General features: G+C 32.9%; 1 protein-coding gene across 3 annotated transcripts in view; it reads right to left on the reverse strand.

Moving 5' to 3' along the window:
* Positions 1-26166, reverse strand: part of HDX (highly divergent homeobox) — a 184626-nt gene that overhangs the window by 82855 nt on the left and 75605 nt on the right. For all 3 annotated transcript variants that reach the window (XM_072955848.1, XM_072955847.1, XM_072955846.1), the window contains exon 5: positions 5443-5589. In XM_072955848.1, coding sequence (XP_072811949.1) covers positions 5443-5589 — 147 coding nt within the window. The remainder of the gene's footprint in view (positions 1-5442; positions 5590-26166) is intronic.

The raw sequence follows: 26166 nt of genomic DNA on the forward strand, positions 1-26166 counted from the left end.
TTCCCTCTTCTTTCTTCTAGTAGAAATTTTAACTAGCCATCAGCAAGAAAAAATGGTAATACTTCCTTTTTCTGTATGTTAGGACTTTCTATAGGGATAAAGGTTTCTGTACAGTATCAATGGCTTTGGCCAAATTTTTTTGTTCGTTTATAGAAGTTTTATTTATAATCATAAATACTGAAAACAATAAAGATGTCCCTCAACTGGTCAATGGATGAACTGTGGTACATTCAGAGTGGAATACCACTGAGCAATGAAAAGGTATGAACCATTAATCTAAACAATGTAGATGAATCTTAAATGAATATTACTAAGTGAGTCTATAAAGGCAACATACCATATGATTCCATTCATATGACATTCTGAGAAAGGCAAAACTATTGATGGAAAACAGATCAGAGGTTGCCAAATGCTTGTGGAGAGGAAGGGAGTTAAAGAAGTGAAGACTGGGAGATTTTATAGGGCTATGAAACTATTCTGTTTGATACTATAGTGATGAATAAACAAAACTAGGCATCTGTAAAAACTCATAGACATCCTTACAGCATTAAGAGTGAACTTTATAGGTACAAATTTTAAAAAATCAATTATAAGACGTGGGGATCCCAGAAAGGAATCCATACTGTGACAAAAGGATCCAATCTGTATTACAAATGTGTGACATAATGTCACTGAAGGGGATGGGCAGAAAGAAACTGACCTAAGTGACGGGAAATGAGAGTAGCCTGTAGGACTAAAGATGAAGGAAATGCATACAGTCACTGCACTCAAGTTGGCAAATATTTCCTGTGGGGGTAAGGTGTAAAAATTCTGAAATCGCTGTACCTGTGTATTGAGATTAAAAAATAAGTACATGGATGGCATATGGTAGGAGCTCACTATTGGAGTAGTAGTTTACAGATAAGCAAGAAGAAAAGTCTAGAATGATCCATGTGTTTATGGACTAGAGTTGGAGTCACCACTATCAACTCATGCATAGTTTAATATAAATACAGATACAGATTGGGTTGCCATAAGAAAATACCATAGCCTGAGTGGTTTAAACAGCAAACATTTATAACTCACAGCTCTAGAGCCTGGAAGTCCAAGATCAAGGTGAAGTTATTAGTGAAGGCCCTTCTCCTGTTTCACAGAAAGCTGCCTTCTCACTGTATCTTCACGTGGTATATAGGGTAAGTTCTGGTTCCTTCATCTCCTTATAGGGGACTTTGGCCATTTTTAACAACAATTATGCTTAAAACCTCTCGGTATCAAAGAGAATCCTAGCTAGGAACCCTGTGGATATCTTATCTTTCATTTTGGGAGAGTATGTTTTTAGTAATAATCTGTCTCTCTCTAGTCTCTCCTGCAGGATTGGGTCTCAAGGAACCCCTATGACAGTCCAAGGATTCTGGAAGCTGCTGTCATGGCACATGGAGTTTATTAGTATCAGTGGCAGATTGAATACAAACAAAAATGAAAAACTCAGTAGAAAAGTTGGAAGATAAATTTGAGGACATCTTACTGAAAGTAAACCAGAAGAACAAACAGTTTAAAAATGGAAATCTCAGGGTAATAGCTGTGCTCCAGGTGCAGACTAACCAATTCAGTTTGGAGCAGATCAGAAGATTCCAGGAAAAATGTTTTTAAAATGATAAAATTTTTGCATTACCAACGTGTGTGAATTATTGGAAGGATATATGTACAACTAGGGAAAGGTCTGAGGATAAATTAGCAGTAAATACCTAGAAAATTAAGTAAGCAAACACATAAAAATCAAAAACTTAGTAAATAATGAACTCCAAGGAGACAAAATCATGCTATGCAGAAAAAGACAAAAATAATATTATACTTCATAATTGAACTGTATAAAGCATTTACCTAGTCGTAGTAATGTTAACACTGAATATGAAACTAATCAAAATTATGAAATAATTATACTAGGAGGATAAAAAGAGAAGAAGTATACATGTAGGTGAAAGGATGAATAAAGAGATCTTGAAAGAGTTTTTAAAAAAATTCCTTGCATTACATACTCAAAACTCAATCAACAATTCCTAACACTGAAAAATCAAGAACTAGCAATATAAACAGGTATGAGAGACAGTTAAGTGTTCCCAATATCTGTCTTCTCCCTTTTACATAACAATAGAAAGTTCAGCTGGGCACATGGCTCCCAAGAACATAACTATATTTGCAGCTTCCCTTGTAGTTAGGTATGACCTTGTAACTAGTCTTTAACCAGTGGGCTGTAAGTGAATATGTCCCGTGGCAGTTTCTGAGAATCCTTTTTAAAAGATAAGGGTACACACTTTTTGCCCCTTCCTTCTCCCTATCTCTGTCATGCTGCTTAGGGCATAAATGCTTTAATTTTGTACCTTGAGGACAAGGGTTGCATCATATGGATGGCAGAATGGAAGGTGGAAGGCACCAGAGTCTCTGAAGATTTCACAGGGCAGAACTGCCATGCCAGCTCTGGATGTGTACATAGAATTGAAGTATCTCGTTTAAGTCATCGTTATTTTGAGTCTTTCACAGCCAAACCTAATTCTAATTAATACAGCACATTATTCATAGGTGCAGGTAAATACCAAAGGAATCATCCAAAAGAGTGGAAAGTAGTTGACTCTGGCTATCGGGAAATAGTAGGAGGAAAGGAGTAAGGAATGTTTGTTTTGTAGCAAGTTCTACAGAACTTGACTCCTTAAGCTATGTGCATGTATAACTTTGATTTAAAAAAATTTAAAAACAACAATGACAACAAAAACACATGATTTGTCTTTCCCTACTCATGGATTTAGCTTAGGCTCCTCATAACATGATTCCACTCTATTTCCTCTTCAGTCACTTGTGTTCTTTTGCCGTTCCTTTTGCTAGACTCCAAAGTTCTTAGAAACAAGATAAGTGTCTAATGCATTTCTACTTCCCTGTTCTTATATATAACACATAGCATGCTGAGTAAATAAAGGATTCATTTGATTTCTCACTTGGATCCTAAAAAAAAATTAAAAAGCAAGGCTCTGTACAGGACGATATTTATTTTGAGAAGCGTATTAATTTTGAGAAGTATGCTCTATGACTTCTCCCTATACTTCTCCCTCTTTCTTCCTTTGTGTATGAGAAAATAATAAATATTTCTTCTTCTGTAAGAGTTCTGTGTTTTGCCACTTGTTCTTTAATAGTACTTCCCTCTTGATCTTCTGGACTGATCCTCCAGTGGGAGCCAAAGCCTACTCATACTTGCTCACAAGAGCCAACTATTAGCCTCTCTCCTGAACTCTGTATTGAATGAGTCATGGAATCAGCCATGACGGGAATGTTTATACCATGGAAATCAACAAATGCTATAAACTAGGGCTTTTTTTTTCCCCCTTAAAAAGCTAGTTGTTAAATACTTACCAACACAATACTGCCACTATCTAAATCTTTTTATAAACATCTTTCAAATGGAATGTAAACTTCAGTTCTCACGACTGATCAATATAATTTTTCAATCTATCATTCATTATGTAACGTGTGAGATATACAGTAGTCCCCCTTTAACTGAGTAAATGTCTGAAACCAGGAATAGTATAGAACCCTATATATATTATTTTCTTCCTATGCATACATATCCATATTAAAGTTTAATTTATAAATTAGGCCCAGTAAGAGAATATCCAAATTGCCAGTATCACTACTCTTAAGCTTTGGGGCCACTATTAAGTAAAATAAAGGTTACTTGAAAACAAGCATGGTAATACCATGACAGTCAATCTGATAAGCAAGATGGCTATTAAGTGACTAACTGGTGGGTAGCATATGTGGCAGGAATATGCTGGACAAAGGGATGATTCATGCCCTAGGTGGGACAGAGCAGGATGGTGCAAGATCTCATCATGCTACTCCAAACAGAGCTCAGTTTAAATCTTACAAATTGTTTATTTCTGGAACTTTCCATTTAATATTTTCAAACTGCAGTTGACTGCAGGTAACTGGAACTTCAAAAAGTGAAGCCACAGATAAGGAGGAAGTACTGTATTTCAGATCACCTCATGCAATTTTTTAAACAAGGTCATTGAGATATATTTAACATACCATACACTCACTCATTTAATGTGTACAATGAAAAGGTATTTAATATATTCACAGAGTGGTGCAACAATTACCACTATCTAATTCCAGAACAGTTTCATCATGCCAAAAAGAAACCCTTTATCCATTAGCAGTTATTCCTCCCTACTCCCAGCCCCTAGCAACCACTAATCTACTTTCTATCTCTATAGAAGTCCCTATTCTGGACATTTCATATAAATAGAATTATAAAATATGTGGCCTTTTGTGACTGGTTTCTTTCACTTGGTGGAATGTTTTCAAGATTCATCTATTTTGTAGCATGTTCAGTATTTCATTCCTTTACGTGGCTTTATAATATTCTATTATATGCATATATCACATTTTGTTTACCTAGTCACTTGATAGACATTGATTTTTCCCCACTTTTTGGCTATTATGAATAATGCTGTTATGAACATCCACATATAAGGTTTTTTAAACTTTTTTTTATTGAATTATAGTCATTTTACAATGTTGTGTCAATTCCAGTGTAGAGCACAATTTTTCAGTTATACATGAACATACATATATTCATTGTCACATTTTTTTTCACTGTGAGCTACCACAAGATCTTGTATATATTTCCCTGTGCTATACAGTATACTCTTGTTTATCTATTTTACATATGCCTGTCAGTATCTACAAATTTTAATGGACATATTTTTCATTTCTTTTGAGTATATACCTAAGGGTGGAATTGCTGGCTCATATGATAACTCTAAGTTAAAAAGTTTGAGGACTGTTTTCCAAAGTGGCTAAAATATTTTACATTTTCACCAGAATTGTATAATGGTTCCAATTTCTCATTTGCCTTTTTTATTATAGCCATCATAGTGGGTGTTAAGAGGTATCTCATTGTGGTTTTGATTTCCATAATGACAAATGATGTTGATCATTTTTGTGTATTTATTGGTCATTTGTATATCTTCTTCAGATAGATGTCTATTCAAATCTATTGTCCATTTTTAAATTGCATTATTTGCCTTTTTATTACTTAGATGTAAGATTTCTTTACATACTCCAGATACAGTTCCTTATCAGATATATGATTTGAACATATTTCCTTCCATTCTGTGAATTATCTTTTTCCCATTATTTTTGTTTAAAGAACCTCATACAAGTTTTTTTTTTTTTTTTTGCTGGATGAGCCAATATTTTTTCTTTTCCTTTTTTTTTATTGAAGTATAGTCATTTTACAATGTTGTGTCAATTTCTGGTGTACACCATAATAGTTCAGTCAGACATATACATAAATATATTTATTCTCATATTCTTTTTCATTATTTGTTACTACAAGATACTGAGTATAGTTCCCTGTGTTTATGACACTCATCAACCACAACATGAAAATTATTGGAAATATCTTACCCGAACTATTTCACAGTCCACATTTAATTCAGTTGCAACTGCTTCAATTTTCTCTCTACAAACAGAACCAAGGCTGGTCATACCATTGTCCCAGTACTTCTTAAGGGTGGCTAAATCTTGATCACTGAACTGAGTGCGGTCTTGTAGCTGTAAAACACATTTTTAAAAATTAGAATAATTAAAGGAAGAATATAATAGAGAGGATCATCAAAATGATATGTACTAGGTTGCTTTCAACACATAACAGTAGCTAATTAATCTCACAATCCTTACTGTATGTTCCCTCGTTCTGAAATGGGTATTTTCATGGCATTTACTTCTATGACATGAAAGTATGCTAAAATAAAATAAGCAAAAAAAATTTAACTGATAGCAGTTAAGCAATGTTGATTTTAAATGGTTGTAATCACACAAATTATACATGTAATTATAGAAAATACAAATATATTTTTAAAAGAAAATAATTTAAATCACCAATAATTCTAGAAATAACACTTGTTAATTCTAATGTATATTCTTTTAAACTTATTTCTATGATACATATAATCATATTCACACTACATATATTTAAAAAATAACAGGATCATGCACTATGCTGCCTTTTGATAAATTAATCAAGATTTGTCATACATAGGTCTCCTACTAATGTTATAATTAATTAAAAGAGTAAATAAGAGAAACGTAAGAAAATAATTTTGCCCTAAGAGAACAATCATATTTATGGATTCAGAAAGTTTCAGAATAAGCCTCTCTTTTTTGTTCTTAGGGTTTTTTTTAATCCAATAAACTATGGACTTTATATATTGTCTTAATCCAGTGAATCCTGGAGGCATCCCTAGGAAGTAAGTTAGAAGCATGATAAAATAATGACCTCCATTTGCTGGTAAGGAGTCAGGAAAAGAAGGGTCAAAGGATTTATTCAAGAGGGTGCAGAGAGATCATGGCAAAACTAGAAATAGAAATATATCTGATTTTCCTAGTACCTTTATCCCTACGATGTCCCTGATTATCTCAAGGGGTAGTAAAAAAATCCAAAAATTAACTTTAATTAAAAATATTTGTCCTGCAAAATCCTGTATTATGTGTACATGTGTGTTTGTGATGAGAGAGTGTAAGTGACAAAAGCGAGAGAGTGAGAGAAAAAGAAAGCCTGTGAGAGGGAGTTGAAGATAAAAGTGACAAATCATGTCATGAGGTGTGAGGTTCCATTGCTGCTTTCTGCCTAAGAATAAATGATCTGGTCCCAACACAGAGGTTAGACCTCAAATCCTTCCTAGATATACACTGCTTTCAACATTTAATTTCTAACTGAAATTTTAAATGGAACCCTCTCCTAAATCAGATTCAGGTTACAATGGAAAATAATGAATACAACATATAAACCATGACAATTAAAATGGTTATCATAGCTAAAACTGATATAATACTAAACAGCAGGTGCAAATTTGTTTTAAAGTTACAATCTTTTGCAAAGGAGTTTTAGCTATCAGGAGGAAAAGAAGTACATGAATTCTCAGATTACTACCAAGAAAGTGAAGTTAGATTGTATAATGTCTCTTCATAAGACATGGAGTACAGTTTTTTGTCTGTGTCAACCAATTTCCTTACCACTTAGACCTATTCTTAAAAAGACCTCTGAAATTTGATACAACACTGTAAAATTGTTATAAATCAATAAAAAATGTTAAAAAAAACCTCTGATGAGTAACATTTATTATAAGTACCAGTACTAAATTACATGTTTCCAATAAAAGAATCAAAATATGTCATCCAAGTTTTTTTAATCAAGTAGAATAACCCTCAAGTTATTTATAGCACAAAACTCTCATTAAGTGTCCCTCCTATATTGATTGTACAATAATTGTGGGGTTAAAATTCTCAAAACAGAGAGAAAAATAAATGGTGTATGGTTCTAGGTAGGTTCAAATAATTCATCATAACAGCCAGCATAAATATTCCCATATTTTTCTGTTGCACCAAATTCTCCACTGCAAGCTAGCCTACATTATTGTCAGAATGGAAGGAATAATGAACAGAACACTGAACATACTCAGCCAATTAATTTGTAATTCATTTAGAGGACATCCAAAGCTGATTCATCCCTTAAATTGAACTAAATAAAACCTGATTTGATTTGTTAGGAATGTGCTGGGGTCTTAGCATTAGCAATGCTGAAGGCGACCTATTATGACAATGCTTATTAAGTAGAAGCTTATGGGGGAAAGAGCAGTTATTTTTAAAGCTCCTAAGAGCATATTTTAACTAAGGAAATAAATAAGGTAATAAAAATCAGTTAGCATTAAAATTGAATACTCTTTTAGAGAAGGAAAAAAAGGTGGAAGCAAAGAAGAAGGTGAATTCTTCCCCAAGAAAGCCTGAAGTTGAAATCAGTTTTGTGTTTGTATTGGACTCTAAAGCCACTTTCACTTTACAAGGCATCCCTGAGCCTTAAGTGGGGAGGCCATATTAGTCAATTATCTTGCTGCTTTTCTGAAGGGTAACATTCCAGCAACTCTGACAATCAAGGTGCAAGTTGAGATCTGGCCCATGTGAACAGACAATTGTGTTGATTTCACTTGGATTATATTACAATACAACAGAAAGAAACTATCTGGCCTCTTCACCAGCCTCAAGGACATTTCTAGGAATTTAGTTCTTTGCTTTTCTTTTAAAAATAAAACTAAGTGACAAAACTCTGATGTTAGGGAGAAGAGTTTCCAGTTTTAAGTATGTATCTTAGTTAAATGTGGAATTGATTTATGTATCTGTACTCAGAAGCAATCCTTTTGAAATGAGAATTATAGAAAATTTCTAACTCAACTAACACTTCCCTCACTCCCTCACCTTACTCCCTCAGTTTTCTGTATGCTGTGCACTACTCTGCCCTATCCTGATCATCAGTCCAGACACTAACCTATGCTGTTGAGATTTCAAACTTGTTATGTGAAAGTTTGTTCATCTTTTCACCAGATAATGGGCTGCTTAATAGGAGGCATCATGCCATTTTACTTTTATATTTATGAAAATTTATTTTACGAAAATAAAATTTTCATAAAAATAAAAGTAAAATTTTGTAAAAATAAAAAGTAATTATGCACTTGATAAAAAAGTCAATCAGAAAGGTGTAAAATGAGTTATAGTCTTTCTCCATTCCTTACTTACAAACACCCAATCCTGACACCAAAGGCAATCATTGTCAATAATTTCATGAGTAACATTCCAGGATAAAAATGCATATACACTTAGAAAAAAAATCAATGATGATATAAACTTAATTTTTTTCACTTAGTATATCTTGAAGATCTTTCTATATCATCACATACAGTTTTACTTCAGTCTTTTTAACTGCTGCATTGTTCTCCATGATACGGACACTATACAATTTACTAATGTGACTTAATTATGTTTTCTAATTTAGTTATCTAGTCATTCTGGTACATATCTCTTGCTTTATATTTGCAATTATATATGATGGGAAATTACTAGCCATGTGTTTTGACCCCCTCCACCTCTTCCAGTTGACAAGGAATGGATTCCTGCCCTAGAGTTATGGGGATTGCCAAACAAACAACTCCCAACACTAGACAGATGAAATCAACAGTAGTGTATTAATTATATATACTCATAGCTTGTAAGAGGAGAAAACTGTATGCCATTCAGGGCCACATGGGAATTCTACTTGGAAACAGAATGAGCAAGCAGAGGCTGTGGTGTAACCCCTAAGGGTGGTGAAACCCCTGTTTCCCACAGAAGGATGTGATTGACTTGTTTGAATCATTCTGTGGGCTAGCACCCTGCTACTGAAGCTTGCTATTCAGGGATAAGCAGGCACTGTGCCTGATCTCCCTGCTAAGTTGTTGCTTGAATATAGTACTTTATCTGTAGGAACACGATGGTAAAGGAAACTTGTAGCTGGGCCATCATTCAAGATCCTTTTGTCTTTCCCCAGATGTCAAGACACATATAAGATGGGGACTTAATTTTAGGTCCTATAACGAAAATGGAATTGGTGAGCCAAAGAGTATGTGTGCTTAATTTTTTTGTAAATATAGCCAACTTTCCCTTGGATGAAGGCTGAAATGTATGCTAGTTCCTATTTTCCTATATCTTTGTCAGTGCTAGGTATTATCCAACTTTATAATTTTTGCTAGTTTCTTGAAAAAATGACATCTTGTTGTTTTGATTTGTATTTCTTTAAGACCAAGTGTTTTTATATGCTTATTTGCCATATGTATTTGTCTGAGAAATGCTTATTTAAAGGATGATGATTTTCTTTCCATTTATTATTTTTTTAATTGGTATGCCACTGGTAACCAGAACTGTGCTAAACATGTTAGATATCTTTTTAGCATGCAATGATATTTTTAATCACATAGAATATATTTTCCATGATTAGCAATGCATTGCCCTTTTAAACTATGGAAATAACTGTTAGAAAATTTTATGATTTACAGATATACCATTCCATTCAATTTATTCATTGATACAGTATCTACCCCCAGTGAAAATATCTTCTTATCTATAAGAGATTGAATATGAGGTCCTCAAAAATAATCCCCTTTTGTGACTCCTGGGTGAAAATTTAATTTGACTGATTTTTTTCCAAATCATGGTGAAACACACAAAAGAACTACCATTTTAACTATTTTAAGTGTACAATTCAGTAGTGTTAAGTACACTCACACTGTTATACAACCAATCTCCAGAACTTTTTCATATCCATTAAACAACAACTTCCCATTTCCTCATCTATTCAACCCCTGGCAACTACCACTCTACATTCTGTTTCTATGAGTTTGACTATTCTAGATAGTTCATATTAGTGGAATGATACAGTACTTGTCTTTCTGCAACTGATTTATTTCACTTAGCATAATGTTCTCAAGGTTCACCCATGTTATAGTATGTGTTAGAATTTCCTCCCTTTTTAAGAATGAATAATATTCCCTTTTAGGTATATACCGCATGTGTTCATCAATGCATCTCTTGATGGATATTTGCGTTGCTTCCACATTTTGGATATTGTAAATAATGCTACTATAAGCATTGGTGTACAGGTATCTGTCTGAGTCCCTTCTTTTAATTTTTTGAAGTATATGCTTAGAAGTGGAATTTCTGGATCATATGGTAATTCTATTTTCAATTTTTGGATGAACCATCATATGGCTTTCCATAGTGGCTGCACTATTTTACATTGCCACCAAGCATTCTAATTTCTCATATGCTCACGCACACTTAGTTTTTTTGTGTGTGTTAATTTTTTTTAAATAAAGCCATGCTAATAGGTAGGAGGTGACATCTCATTGTGGTTTTGATCTGCATTTTCCTGATGATTAGCTATGTTGGGCATCTTTTCATATGTTTGTTTGCCATTTGTATATTTTCTTTGGTAAATGTCTATTCAAGTCTTTTCAAAAACCCATTTTTTAATCAGGTTATTTGTTTTTCTGTTGTTGAGTTGTAGTTTTTTATACATTCCTAGTATTAACCTCTTATCAGATAAGAGATTTATCTTTTAGATTCCGAAAATTTCTAGTCCTTGAATTTCTGAGCTATATTTCTGTGATGATTAATTTTACGTATCAACTTGGCTGGACCATAGGGTGCTCAAACATTTGGTCAAACATTATTCTGGGTGTATCTGAGAGGGTGTTTCTGGATAAGATTAGCATCTGAATCAGTAGACTGAGTTAAGCAGATTCCCTTCTTAATGTGGGTGGGCCTCATCCAATCAATTGAAGACTTGAATAGAAAAAAATGGCTGAATAAGGGGGTATTCCTTCCACCTGACTGAGCTAAAACATTGGCCTTTCCTAGCCTTTAGATGAGGACCGACACATTGGCTCTTCTTGGGTCTGGATCCTGCTAAGCTTACGGACTGGATCTTGTACTATCAATTGTCCTGATTCTCAGGTCTTTAAACTTGATGTATATATATATACATACACACATATACTGTCATACTGTCTCTCTTATCCCATATAAATATAAATTCACATATATACATATATCTTAGTAGTTCTGTGTCTATGACCCTGACTAATATAATATTTTTATAAACCCAAGGCCATTTGTACTTTAATCTTGAGAAGAACTCACTTTCGTTTTACATTATAGATGTCTGGGCATGGGATACTGTAAATCTTTAGCCCTAGGAGTACTGTCATCCAAATCCTTGACCTAGCATCCTTCTAAAGCCACCTTGTATGAGAATATACTGTCATTTTTGTGTCACTCTTTTAGAAAGATCAACAGCCAACTCTAGAGTTTAAACTGACATTGTCTAGCTAACATTTTACTTGTCACACATGCAGTTTCAATCACAATCTTCTGCTACAGGAACATGATGCAAAATACATCAGGCAGAAACAGAAAGCTTCTTTCTACTGACAAGCAGAAGTGAAGCAAAAACCTCTATTATCATAGCTAAGCTTAAAAACATTGAAGGCAGATAACTAGACTTTTTAAGGAATTCCCTGGAGAAACTGACTCATCCTCTTTGGAAAGAATCAAATAAGTTTTTTATTTTTTTTCCCCTCTAAACTTAGCAGGCAGTAGTCTCAATACAAAATGAAAGAATTGATGCTAAGCCTCTATGTATAATAGCAAACTTGCTGAAAACAAAACAAAACACAACAAAATCTCACACCATGAGGCCCACCACTTTATTGTGCATACAAAACTTCCCTTCTCCAGCAACAAAAATTAAAAGCCAGAGGCAGCAGAAATTCTGATTGTGTATATAGTAAGGGCTTAGACTTGGTAACAAGTAGTGAGCTGCAATTTTCCTCCAAAGTGCAAAATAGTGGGAATTGTGAAAGTCCTGTATTTTAATCCTAACTCTGTCTCTTCCTAGTCATGGGTTAAGTGACTTAATCTCCGAGGCTTAGTTTCCTTATCTGAAAATGGGAATAATAATAGTCTAGGATTGTTAAAAGGGCTAAAAGAGAAAAGCCATATAAAACAAATCATTCTCATAGAGGGATCCAATGCACTTTAGTCTCCGTCTGACACCTACCCAACCCACACACGTACCTGTATCCTAAACAGGAAGAAAGTACACAGTGCTATTAAGGGGAGACTAATTTGAAAGAAGAATTACATATACCTGAGGAAATAATCTGCTCTTGTAGAAAAAAAAATCAGCAGTAGCTGGGCATGCTTGGAATTTGCTCCAGCTTCTTTGTGAAGGGCATTTCATCTTGTCTACTTTTCCCTACTTTTAGAAATTTCACATTTTCATATATTCAAATATATTCATATATATATATATTTTACTATTTATATTTTAGTCACAATTCTTATGGAACACAGATATCACTTGGATGATAGCATATGAAAAAGGTCTGATTTCCTGTCTTGATGGTTGCTCAGGTTCACATTTGGTACTGCCAGCTATTATGTGCTCTCTGAGGAACTTTCCTTGTTGATTAAATTAAATATTGGGAGTCCAATACCCTGAAGCAAAGTCCTGCAGCTGAAGGGCAAACTGCTGCCAGTTCCTTCTGCAATATGGCACCTGGCCAGCTGCCCATTTCTGTCACTTCTACTGCTAACTTCCTACAGTTCTACATTGGCTCTATTTCTCCATTATTCACTTAGTAACTTATATAATTAGGAAGAAGTTAATTAAAAATAAATCAAAATAGGAATCCCACATCAAAATGTAACTTAAAAGCAATCTATTATTGATACAATAAAATAAGCTTGTAGATGTCTTGGAGTGTTCAGATCTAATAAAACAGCAGCCACAAGGACAGACAGGCGAATATGGGATCATAAAATTAGACACAAAGAGGGTAAGCATAGTAGCAAATCAGGTAGTGCAGCACTGAGGAAAGCTTCCATAATTTTTCCTTACATATCTCTCACAATCTTAACCCAATAGCAGAAACTGCTGTTACATTTTTCAATGTTAAGTACATTTTGGGCATCATAAATAGATATTGTTATGCATATCCACATTTAATATGCAATTTTAAGACATACCTAATGAAAATGACTTTTTGCAAAACCTTAAGTGAGGAGAAAAATCAGTGGTAAACTTTCTACTAGATGGGAGATTTTTGTCAGCCAGTCAATCAACATTATTGAATGTCTACTGGGTGATACATAAGTACATAGATGTATTGTTTGTAAGTTTACATTTGCTGCCACTAAAACTCATGTGTGGCTAAGGATTCTGTAATATAAGCTTGAACCCCAGCAGACTTTTGCCATTTAAATTTTTTTTCTTTAATCTCATTGCATTTTACAGGTTTGTTTCTGTTCTTACAGCCTTTTTAAAAATATTTTTATCTTACTGAACTAAGGCATAGATCTAAAAATGAGAATTATTATAAAATGTGATTAAGCTCCAAAAGGTTCATCAGAAGGTACTATTTTTAACTCAGTGTTCTTACCTGAGAAGGGGAAAGTTTCTACAATGAGTATAAAACAAATAAAATCATGATAATTAGACATTTGATTGGCAGCATGTGAGAGACAAGACAATTTAATTTAATAAAATATCTATATAACAGAAAATTATCCTGCCCCTCACACTACTATCCTAAAACCCCTCAGGTGAAATGAAAAAGTCCATAATTACTTTGACAACTGCATTTAAAATACTTAGGCATTTAAATGACAGCATTCAGAGAGTTAATGTCATTAAATTGCCCAGACTTAGACTTATTTTTCTTGCATTAAAAATATGTCATTTAAAAAACTTATTCCTAAAGGCTGATGTTTTGAAAACAGATTAAAACAAAACAAAACAAAAACAAGCCCATAAGCATTTTCTAAAGAATAAGACTTAATTTAGGGGAAAACCATGGTTGTCCCTAACCTACTCAAGTGTGAAAAAATGAAGAACAGAGCTATTCTGCGGAATAGCACAATATATTAAAAATCCAAATTCATGTGATTACTGCATTGTTTATTGAAAACATTGCTTTTAAATGGGCTTTGTTCCATGTTTGGAAACACCAGAGTCTGCTAGGTAACGTGGATAAGCAAAAAGATTTAGTTTCTGAATTTTGACCCTTTGAACATGATGGCTAAATAATATGTATATTAAAAATAAACCCAAATTACAAGATACATTTGAATCATTTAGAAACTACCTTTAAAAAAAGAAAAAAATCTTAAAATACTTTTTAATAACCAAATTAAGTTGTGATCATTTTGAAAACATGAACAATTATATAAAGTTTAAAAGTGGTATATATAAGATAAAAGGCAGCTTTCTTCTCAATTCTGGTCCCTCCTAATCTATCTGTACAATGATGCTATCCCCAACCGGGAAGAAAAACTTCTGTGAATGCAGACATACCCTAGCAAATGTTTAGAATTAACATGAATGTTTAAAGATGACTGAAATTAAGTCACCCAGAGGGAGAAGAGACTGTTCCTAGGTAATTTTATAATATTGCACATGAATTTTGAAACCTGATGTCATATATGATAACATAAACCATAACTAGAGAAATCTGCACCCAGTCCAGATCTAAAAACAGCTTCCAAAAGAATGTACATTAATTTATTGCATTCTGTAGGTAAAATTGAAAAAGCCTCATTTCAAGTCTATTGTAATTTTATATTAATGTGCATTGTATGCAATTTTCACTGTTAACTTCAGTAATAAGTACTAAAAATGGTAAAAGTCATTAAGACCATATGTTTGACTATATTACTGTTGTTATTATTTTGTTAATATTACATTCTGTCCATAGAAGTATCAACCATCCCAATGTCCATTCACACATGCATCTATTTCTAAAGCATACAGTCCTATAGACTCTTAAAACAATCTGATTGATAAGTGTAATAACTGATTATATTTTTTCCAATAAATTGTTAACTTGTGGTTGATATTAACTAAACTTATTGTGGTTATAATTTCATAATATATACATATCAAATCATCACAGATGCTTTCAAAATGTATGTATTATTCTGGGACTAATGCAGTGTTATATGTCAAATATGTCTCAATAAAACTGGAAAAAAATAAAAAATAAATGTCATTAAGGCAATAATTCATATCCAGTTTTACTCTGTTCTACGTTAAATAAACTTTTACAAAAAGTTTTTAATGAGTGAATTCCTGATTCCAATGCTGTAGGTTAGTAACCTCTGATGTGCTTGACTTGTTATGGTATAAATATAAATATTTTTTGTCATATTCCAAATATTTGCTTAGCTTTTAACAAGAAGCTACTAGATGGCAGAGACTGGAAGAATTAGCTTTCCTTCACATAACAGTTAGCATAGATTTCAGAGCATAATTCTGAGGCATGTGGCTCACAGAATTGTAGAGAAAGCAGATCTTAAGCAATTTCACAGTTCAGGCTGGACAATTTCAAAACTACCCAAGATAAATAAGTACTAGTATTCAGCTATGTTTATCCAATGTACAAAAGGAGGATCTGTACAAGTTATCAGGATATTTTAATTTGTGATAACTTTTGCAGTCCTCTGTACTTAAATTGTAAGTAAAAGAATAAAATAATTGGCTTAATGATTTTTCATACAAACATTCTCTTGCATAGGAAAATAGCTTAGCCAGCTAGTCAGAAGAAATTCATACCTTTGGGAAGTTTAACAATAAAGTATTAAAATAGATATTTATCTCATGGCAAGACTTAAATCTAAAATGTGGATATATGTTATTGGTTAAAGCAGATAAATCTAGAACTTGACAACTACTCTGCAATCAATTTAACTTGATAGGCTGAAATTTTGTGCAATGTATTGCAGGTATTATGCATATCTCTATAGCCTTCTGAGGAATGGGAAATGGAACTACACAGCGTAAAGCCTTTTTAAACCAGCTGCTTCTCATAACAATATGTGTTTAAGATTCATAAATGTCTTTGCATGTCTTGATAGCTCATTCCTTATTATCACTGAATAGTATTCCAATTCTATTCAGTGTACCAGTTTGTTTATTTTGCTTATTGAAGGACATCTTTGTTACTTCCAGTTTTTGGTGATTATGAATAAAGCTGCTATAAACATTTACATGCAGAATTTGGGTAGAAATAAAATTTAAATCAGTTGGGTAAATACCTAGGAGCATGATTGCTGGATCATATGGTAAAGACTATGTTTAGCTTTGTAAGAAACTGCCAGACTGTCTTCCAAAGTGGTTGTACTAATTTACATCCCCATCACCAATATAAATGAGAGCTCCCGTTGCTCCTTGTCAGTAATTGCCATCTTAGCACTTTGGATTTAGACATTCTAATGGATGTACAGCCTTTTAACCTAACACATATACAGTAAAAAAATCACATGGAATTTTCACACTAAGGACACTGGTACTTTGCAACAATATTCTTGTATCAAACTTTTTCCACCAAATGTCCTCTAAAACTATAATTTTATATTTGAGCTTAAACATGTGTTTATGCAAAAATTTATGCTTGCTTAGAATATGTTTTTAAAAGTCTGGAACTATTTGCTCCAATATGACTTTGAGAAAAATCACAGTAACTAACTCATTTTATCAATCACCTTAGAATACAGTATTTGCTATCTGCATGCAGAAAATGCTAGACTCTGGTGAAACTTCCCAGTAACTGGTTTTGAAGCATCAAGCAATTGTAATCTAAATAAGCAATTTGAGAAACACTGAGAGGTTAAAAAAAAGGTTAAATATAATGTCCTTCGTACTTTATCTAAGAACACTAAAAAAGGGGGGACTTGGATGAAGATGGTCAAGAGGTACAAACTTTCAGATATAGGATAAATAAATATTGGAATGTAATGTACAACATAATGACTTTACTTAACACAGTTGTATAGTATATTTGAAAGTTGTTGGGAGAGTAGATCCTAAGAGGTGTCGTCACAAGATAAAAGCATATTTTTTTCTCTTTTTTTTTGGTATCTATATGAGATGATGTATGTTGCTTAAACTTACTGTGGTGATCATTTCACAACACATGTTAAGTCAAATCCATGCTGTACACCTAAATTTATACAGTGCTGTATAACAATTCTATATCAATAAAACTGAAAAGCTAAAATTTTCTTTTACTGACATTGAGACTGCCAATTTCAAAACAAAACTGAAGAAAATCCAGAAGAATATATTGCAGAATTATCATTTGGGAGCTATAGCACCCCAAGAAAATGAAAATTCATGTCCCTCCTCTATATTAATGAACAACAAAGAGAAATCAGTACCAGAAATCAGTACCCAAAAAATATTTCAAGTTCTAAGTAGACTGAAATCAGTCTAATGCTTTAGTATTGATCTTAGTTTTTCCTAAGTTGGATATATTGCAACGGACTAGACACCAAGTACCTTAGTACAGAAATTTGAGTTGTCTAATAGCTCAACAGTAAACCACTAAGTATAGGCTTAGTAACCAACTTAAATAATATTTTGCTGGTATATACAGCCAGATAGACAATGTCCTTCAACAGACATATATGATGGCTATAAATTAAGCTCTTTAAGCTAAATTTTAACTTCATTACAATTAAAAAAACAAACCAATATACATGTAGGTAGGCAGTTTAAAATGCTTATCATGAAAATATCATATATTGAAATGTCAAGATGTTTGATATGACATCCATTCAACAGAAAATGGATGTGTTTTACCAGTATTACACATTTATTATTAAGTCAGAAAAGAAAAGATAGCATAATAATTTGGGATAGGAGAGAGAGAGAAAAGACACTGTACTTCTTAAAGTATCTCTGAATGAACCAGAATGGTAATACCATTTTAAAAAATTCATAATTCTTAATTTTTGGTTAACCCTTTAAAAAGAGAGCCTATCTTAGTTAACTGGCAAGTAACTGTTCTAATCATCTAATTCAACAAAAAGAATGGGTCAATCTAGTTAGTTTCTTAGATCATAAAAAGTATTTGAATTATAAAATTAACACATACAATTGTGTTGCTAAAAACATATATACCTCCTATTACTCTTATTACATACAATTCCTACTATTTTCCCAATACCACAGTCGTGTCACATATATAATATATTTACTTAAGCAATGGCATGATTCAACAAATTTAGAAACAATCAGCACAGTTTTTGAAAAATCATCAAGTTGATTATTGTCCAATAATTGACTGTTCAACTAAGTCAAAAAAAACATATTTAAAGTTCTCAAATAGAGAATACTATCATGTAATCCATTACCAATTCATTTCAACATGCTTACAAGTAAAAGCTCAGAACTTCATTAAGTATTACAGGTGATAGAGGAGAGCCTTGCTGGAAAGACAGTAAATAAACAGAAATTGAAGGCTAACTGGAATTAAAGGCTGAAATGTGTGGTACAAACAGTAAGTGTTTGGGAATTTCAGACGAAAGAAACCAATGTAGGTGGTCACTGGGGAGGACGGTGATTTGAGACTTGAGGCATGAGTAAGATTTGACTAAAGAAATAAAAGGGGAAGTGAGAACAGTGAACATAAACACAAGGATATCAGAGAACACAATATGTTTGCTCAAGTGAAAAAAGGAGGCAACAACCTCCATTGAAAAATACACTTAAACAGGCAAGGTATAACCAGAAAATAGTGATCTTGAATGCTAGAATAAATTTTTATTAGATTTCACAGGTAATAAGGAGACACAGTGGCTGGCTGCATCAACAGAAAAGGAACAGGAAAGAAACTAAATAAATGCTAAACAGGATCACAGAAACCAAACTGGGGCACTTATATTTTAAATATCAGAGGGGAAAAAGAATATAACTATGAATTCCAATTATCAAAGCAAACCTTGATATGTAATTTTTAAATAATGGGCAAATAATTTATATACAAGTAACACACTGTACTTCCTTAAATCCCTAGATTTCGTAATAGTTAACTCTAAAGAAATTCCACAGCAATGGTGCCAAAATTGCAAAGGCAAAAAACTTTTTGACTAATGCAATAGTCCAGTATCAACATGTACACTGCAGTAAATATCCCTTCACTGCAATAAGGCTTATTTACTACTGCAGCCTGTCCCTTGCCCTAATGCCCTGTAATTCCCCTTTCTTTTTTCTCCATAGTACTTAAAACCTTCTGATACATAATTTATTTACTTATTTTATTTGGTTACTGTATATATCCCCTGACTACAAAGTGAGTTCCACAAAGGCAGGAATCCTTGTCTGTGTGGTTCCTGACACATACCAAACACTTGGATCACTGCCTGGAACATTGTAGGAGCCTCAATTAAAAATATTTGTTGAATGAATAATTGAATGAATGGATTAATGTAGAAATTTTATTGAAATGAACTATAATCTATTGCACTTTCAGTTTAAAGAAGCAAGATATAAAGTTATTTAAAAATAAATGAAAAGGAGAGAGCAAGAGATATAATATTTATGTTTAACTACCTTTATCTTCCAAGTTTCTTGAGTAAGTACTTTGATTTGAGTGAGAAGTTGAAAGATGAGGTGCGTGAAGTATAAAGAATAAGGAGAATTAATTATCACTTCACAGCCAAAAAACTGAAATTTTTTTCCCTTTATGCAAAGTAGATATCATTTATTTTCTCAATATAGAAGGGTAATTAAATAGGCAGAGAATGAAGCATACACTTGTTCCACTGGGTTTTGTGTTGTAAAAAAAATCTATCTTTGCATACATAATACATGAAAATTTTAAAGTAATAATAATCATTGAATTGAGATTTTACCCATACTGATTTTACATAAATGTGAACAGAAAAAAAGCAAATTCAGTTGAAAATTTTTGTCTATAGCAAATATTCTAAAAAGAAAAAAAAGCTAAAAAACAACATGTATTAGAATATTTTACGTCAAACTCCATTTATCAATCATCTATCTTTTTCAGAAAAGCTTAATTCCAATCTAGAAATTTAGATGACTGAGGTCATTCAACTTTTAAAAATATAAATATTCACAACTAGTCCAACTTAGTTTCCTTAAAGCTCTAAATATTTCACATGACATAAATATCAACCTCCTACCAACCAGACCAGTATCTTATTTTTGATATAGTTTTCACATTTAAATTTGTGTCTATGTACAAGTTAACAACTTTTAAAAGGTCCACCTAAACAGATATGAGCAAACAAGAAGAAATGTTTCTTGAAAGTAACATTATGTGAATTAAAAATATCTTTCAACCATCTTTATTTTGTAATGACTAGAGTATTCCCTGGGTAGTTGTTGCAATGTACTATCTCTTCTTCACAGACTCAGTTTAATGACTGCAGTGGCTGATTGATTTATGCAATTGTTCTATTGCATTCCTATTTTGCTTTATATTTTTTACAAAAGTATTAGGGAATGCTATTAATTTATTTTGAAAATCTATTTTCCCTCTTTTGACACCAATTTGATTTGAAGCGTCAACTATAATCCTTTTTAATAAGCCAGATTCTTATCCCAAATCCAGAATTAGTAAACCTAAAAAATACATTTAACCACAATGTATACCATTCCTGAGCACTTTTAAATTTATTTCATTTAAACCTCAAAATAACCCTAGATGGTACATGTTATTATCTAGATTTTTATAAATTTGGGAATTTAAGTTTATAGAGGTTAAATAATTTGCTTAAGATTATGCAGATAGTAAGCAGTGGGACATGGTTTTAAATCTAAAAAGCCTACAATATTAACCACAGACCATATGTATATATGAATCCATGAATCCCATGTTCAAGTGACCTCTGTAAATTTAATATTCAAATGACCCCAGCCTAGGTGACTAACTTTTAAACAATTTCAGGCTCTGGTCTTCAATGTAGGTCCAGCAAATGACAGATAGCTTATTACAACGAATATAATTCATATAAAAATATTTACTAAGCAACAGACCATGACCAAGATAGACAAGGTTCATATTCTCAGGGAGTTTAAAGTCTGGTGGTCGAAAAACAACAAGTAATCCGATAAACATGCTAACTTGGGCTAACATTTTATGCAAAAAGAAAATTAAATACGGTAGCAGGATAAAGAGTAATATGGGCTAGAGAAGGATTTTTTTTAATACAGAGTGGTAAGAAATAACTTCTCCCAAAAGAGGTGACATTTGAGCTGTGCCCTGAATAATGAGACACATACACATACATAAATAGATATCTACATAAAATATTTATGTACAGTTATATCTCAAGACCTAGATAGGTGTTTTTAAAAAGTTCACAGAGCTTCAATTTTACATGTTTAAGATATGAGACAATTACATCAAAATTAGTAACAAAGTAGACTAAACAAAAGGCTACCAAATAATACTCTCTTATTACTATTGTGCATTCATGAGCATTTTACAAGTTTAGTTTAGTCTTTAGATTTATGGTTTTAACTCAGGAGATTTCATTCCTATATATCAAATTAAACTATTGATTTACAAATTTATTTCACTTGAAACTAAGCAAGAAAAAACACATTAAAAATTTTAGAGGCATTTAAAAGTTCATTTCACAACAATATTTCTATAATTTTTTACAGTTATTTTTATTTTAATTTTATTGAGGTTAAAGACATTTGGGATCTAAATGTAGCTTAAAGTTGGAAGTGTGAAGCCTTCAGGTTTGCCCTTTTTAAACACCATTTTGGCTATTTGGAGTCCTTTGTGGTTTCACTTGAATTTTAAAGCATCTTTTCCTATTTCTGTAAAAATTGCTATAGACATTTTGATAGGGATGGAATTGAATCTATAGATTTTTTTTGGGTAGTATGGACATCTTAACATCTCATTGCACTTTATTGCACTTTGCAGATACTTTTGTTTTGTTTTGTTTACCAATTGAAGATTTGTGGAAACCCTGCGTTAAACAAGTCTGTTGATGTCATTTTTCCAACAGCATTTGCTCATGTTTCTGTGCCACATTTTGGTAATTCTCACAATATTTTAAGCTTCTTCATTATTATATTTGTTATAGTGATCTGTGATCAGTTATCTTTGAAGTTACTATTGCAAAAAGATTATGACTCTCTGAAGACTCAGATGATGATTAGTGACTTTTAGCAATAAATTATTTTTTAATTGAGGTATGTATATTGTTTTTAGACATAGTGCTAGGCACACTTAATAGTATATAAGTACAGTATAGTGTAAAGTAAATTTTTATATGCACTAGAAAACCAAAAAAATTGTGTGCTTCACTTTATTGCAATATTTGCTTTATTGTGGTGGTCTGGAAGCCAACCAACACTGTATCTGAGGTATGCATATACATCTTTAACCTCCTTAGTAAGTTTATTACCAAGTATTTTATTCTTTCTGATGCTAGTGCAAATGGGATTATTTTCCTAATTTTCCCTTCAGATAGTTCATTGTTAGTGTATCAGATTTTTGTATCCTGCAACCTTACTGAATTCATTTATTGGTTCTAACAGGCTTTTGTGTGTGTGTGTGTGTGTGGAGTCTTTAGGGTTTTCTGTATATAAGATCATGTCATCAGCAAACAGAGATCATTTTACTTTTCTTTCCAACCTGAATACATTTTATTTCTTTGTCTTGCCTAATTGCTCTGGTTAGGGATGCTAATACTATGTTGAATAAAAGTGGCAAGAGTGGGCATCCTTGCCTTGTTCCTGATGTTAGAAGAAAAGGTTTCAGTTTTTTTCCCATTGAGTATGATGTTAATTGTTGGCTCTTCATATATGAGCTTTATCATGTTGAGGTACTATCCTTCTATCCGCACTTTGTTGAGGGTTTTTATCATGAAATAGTATTGAATTTTATCAAATGCGTTTTCTGCATCTATTGAAATGATCATGTGATTATATTAGTTTAATATGCTGTATTACATTAATTGATTTTCATGCATTAAAACATCCTTGCATCCCTGGGATAAATCCAACTTGATCATGATGTATGATCTTTTTAATGTGCTGTTGAATTCAGTTTGTTAGTATCTGTTCAAGGATTTTTGTATCTACATACATTAGGGATGTTGGTCTATAGTTTTTTTTCTTTACAGTGTCTTTTTCTGGCTCTTTTGGTATCAGGGTAATGCTAGCTCTTAAAAATGAGTTTGAGCGTGTTATCTCCTTTACTTTCTGTAGCTCCCAGAGGTTTACTGTATACTGTGCCTCGTCAGCAGTCTGAGACAAGTGAGATAGAAGCCATTTCTTCAGGTAGCACCTGGAAAAGTTAGTTGGGATATTGGATATTTGGTACATCTCTTTCCCTCCTCAGGAAGAAGCTGGGATCTAGGGGTTTCCTCCCAGTCGTATAGTGCTGTGTCAGGGGTGCAGATTATGATGAGAGGGTGCCCCCAGTTTTCTTACCAGTTTAATGTGGGCTAGTTTCACACTAGTCCTCTAACTTGCGTCTTGATTTCTCACAGAGGGAACTGATCTGTATTTTGTTCTTGAATTGTAGTCTCTATGCAGGGAAAGAAAGCCCAGGGCTTCGTATTCCACCATCTTGCTGACAGCACTCCCATTATTTTTTAAAGAGAGTAAAACTAGAGGAATTTCAAAGGTTTGGTTTAGTATCAGTTTTATATGACTCTAATTTATTACTCTTTTTTTCTGAGGATAATGCATTGTATTTTGGTGGTTTTAAACTGTATTATATGTTTAAAACACTGTGGTGCTCTTAGGCTTTTTCTGGGTTTCTTAGAAATCCTGAAATTATGTAATATCTGTTATTGGCAGAACTGAAAATATATTTCAATTATCCTAAGTAGGTAGATCACAAAGGATCAATCTGAATTTTTAAAGTTCTCCTTTCTGCTGAAAATTACAATATGAAAAAATATTTTAAGAAAATCTCAGAGTTTAAATAGAAGTGCAGAAAATTAGAGAAGATTAAATGAAATTGTAAATAAATCACGTAAGTTACATAGACCTGTAGCCTTTTGGAAAAAAGTCATTAAAATTTTTGGTAAGATTAATTTTAAAAATATGACTTAATTATTGCTAAACAATGAAGTCTGATTAGTGTACCCAAACACTAGATCCAGGACAGTGTTTCACAACCTTGTCTCATCATAAGAATCATCAGGCCATTTATTAAGAATACTATTTCCAGGTCCTCCTCTAAAGATTTTGATTGAGTATATCTTGGGTAGTATCCAAACATTTATTTTTAACACACCACTATCATCTTCAACAGTCTCCAATGATTCTTATAATCTGACGAGGTTGGAAAACACATACTGGCGAGTTGGATCCTCGTGTTACTGATTGCTTTCTCCAGGCTTGCCCTTCATTCCAGGGACTGAAGAGAACAGAGTTACCATTAGAACCAATTTGCAATGACTTACTTAAAAGGTTACACTTCCATATTTTCCCAAAACTGACTGAAACAGATAATTAACCATCTTCATCCTTCCATTTTCCTTTTAGTTCAAACCTTGTTCCAGGCAGGTCAAGACTCCAAGTAATTAGAAATAAAAAAGCATTCTTGCTCAAAAGCAAAACAAAACAAAACAAAAAACAAAGATCTAAGGACTTCTGCCGAAAACAGACAGTAGCTTTTTCCCTTTCCTGATGCTACGATGAGGCAAAATACTAATGGCTGTGGGACCACAAGTCAGAAAAGACTCGAGTCCTAATCCATATTCAATTATTTACTAGATATATACTTTTTCAAGTCATTTAATCATCCTGTCCTTAGTTTTTTCATCTATAAAGTGTGTTATAATCAGAACAATCAGAATCACTATGGTTTTCAAAAGTCAAAAAGATAGCATCCAGATTTTAAAAATTCTATATTAATTCTCTAATTTATATAAAAGTACTTTCATTCTACAAGTGGCAGCATATACTCATACACAGTTTGATTAATATAAGAAATTAAAACAAATGAAAATATCTCTTTTCTTCTGTATAGGAAATTAAGCTACATTTTCTCAGCTCCAAACACATTCTTCTATGCCATTTTTTTTGATGGGAATCTGCAAACCACGTTTCTGCTTTACCAATTGTCTTTGAGATTCTGCCAATAGAGAACAATAGGAGACTGGAAGGCTGAAGATGAGAAGACGTGACTTTTTCTTTTGCTTCCTATGCCGGTCAGTATCACCCAAGGAACAGCCCCTCAGCCTGGCAGTGGTTGTTCGTAACATTAACAGTTGGTTCCTGTTTTCCCACACTACCAGGATCAACCTGGTTGTGCACCTCAGAGGTACCAGCATTAGCTGGCAGTGTACCACACTCAGAAATCCGAGTCCCATCTCACCAAAGCCTCTTCCCTAATTTTATAGTTTCTGAAAATACAAACTTCTCTTTGTTTTCCTAGCCCTAGGGGTGATAGCTACTACCTGAATTTAGCACTCTTGTTGCTTCCTAGTTTCCTCTTGGCTTTTTAAAATCCTCTAAAACCTGTCTAAAGAATTCTTCATATGAAATTCTTCTGATGAGTTGTGTGTTTTCCTGCTTGGACACTTACTGACACAGACTGTCCATTTAACAATCAGTTTCACAAAGATGACTTTTCAGGATGGTGTGCATGGACAGTAACTGTGGTATGAACAGAATGTTAAACACAATGAGCATAATGATGTGAAGATATATATTAATGAGACAGAAAAAAAAGCAGCCACTGTCATTCAAAACTGAACTGACGTTTAGAGCTAGACCACATTATTATTATATGATGGCTTGACACTCACAGTCAGGCCACTTTGTTCTCTTGATGAATATAAACAATTACACAGACTGCAATCTAAAATAAGATTACCCAGAGACCATGATGAAATGAAACAAAACAAGGCTACTTCATAATTTTTTCTGAACACAGACAAAACCAAGCCTGCAACTCCACATACAACATATCT

This window comes from Vicugna pacos, chromosome X (genome assembly GCF_048564905.1).
Source record: "Vicugna pacos chromosome X, VicPac4, whole genome shotgun sequence".
In the NCBI taxonomy this organism is placed as follows: domain Eukaryota; kingdom Metazoa; phylum Chordata; class Mammalia; order Artiodactyla; family Camelidae; genus Vicugna; species Vicugna pacos.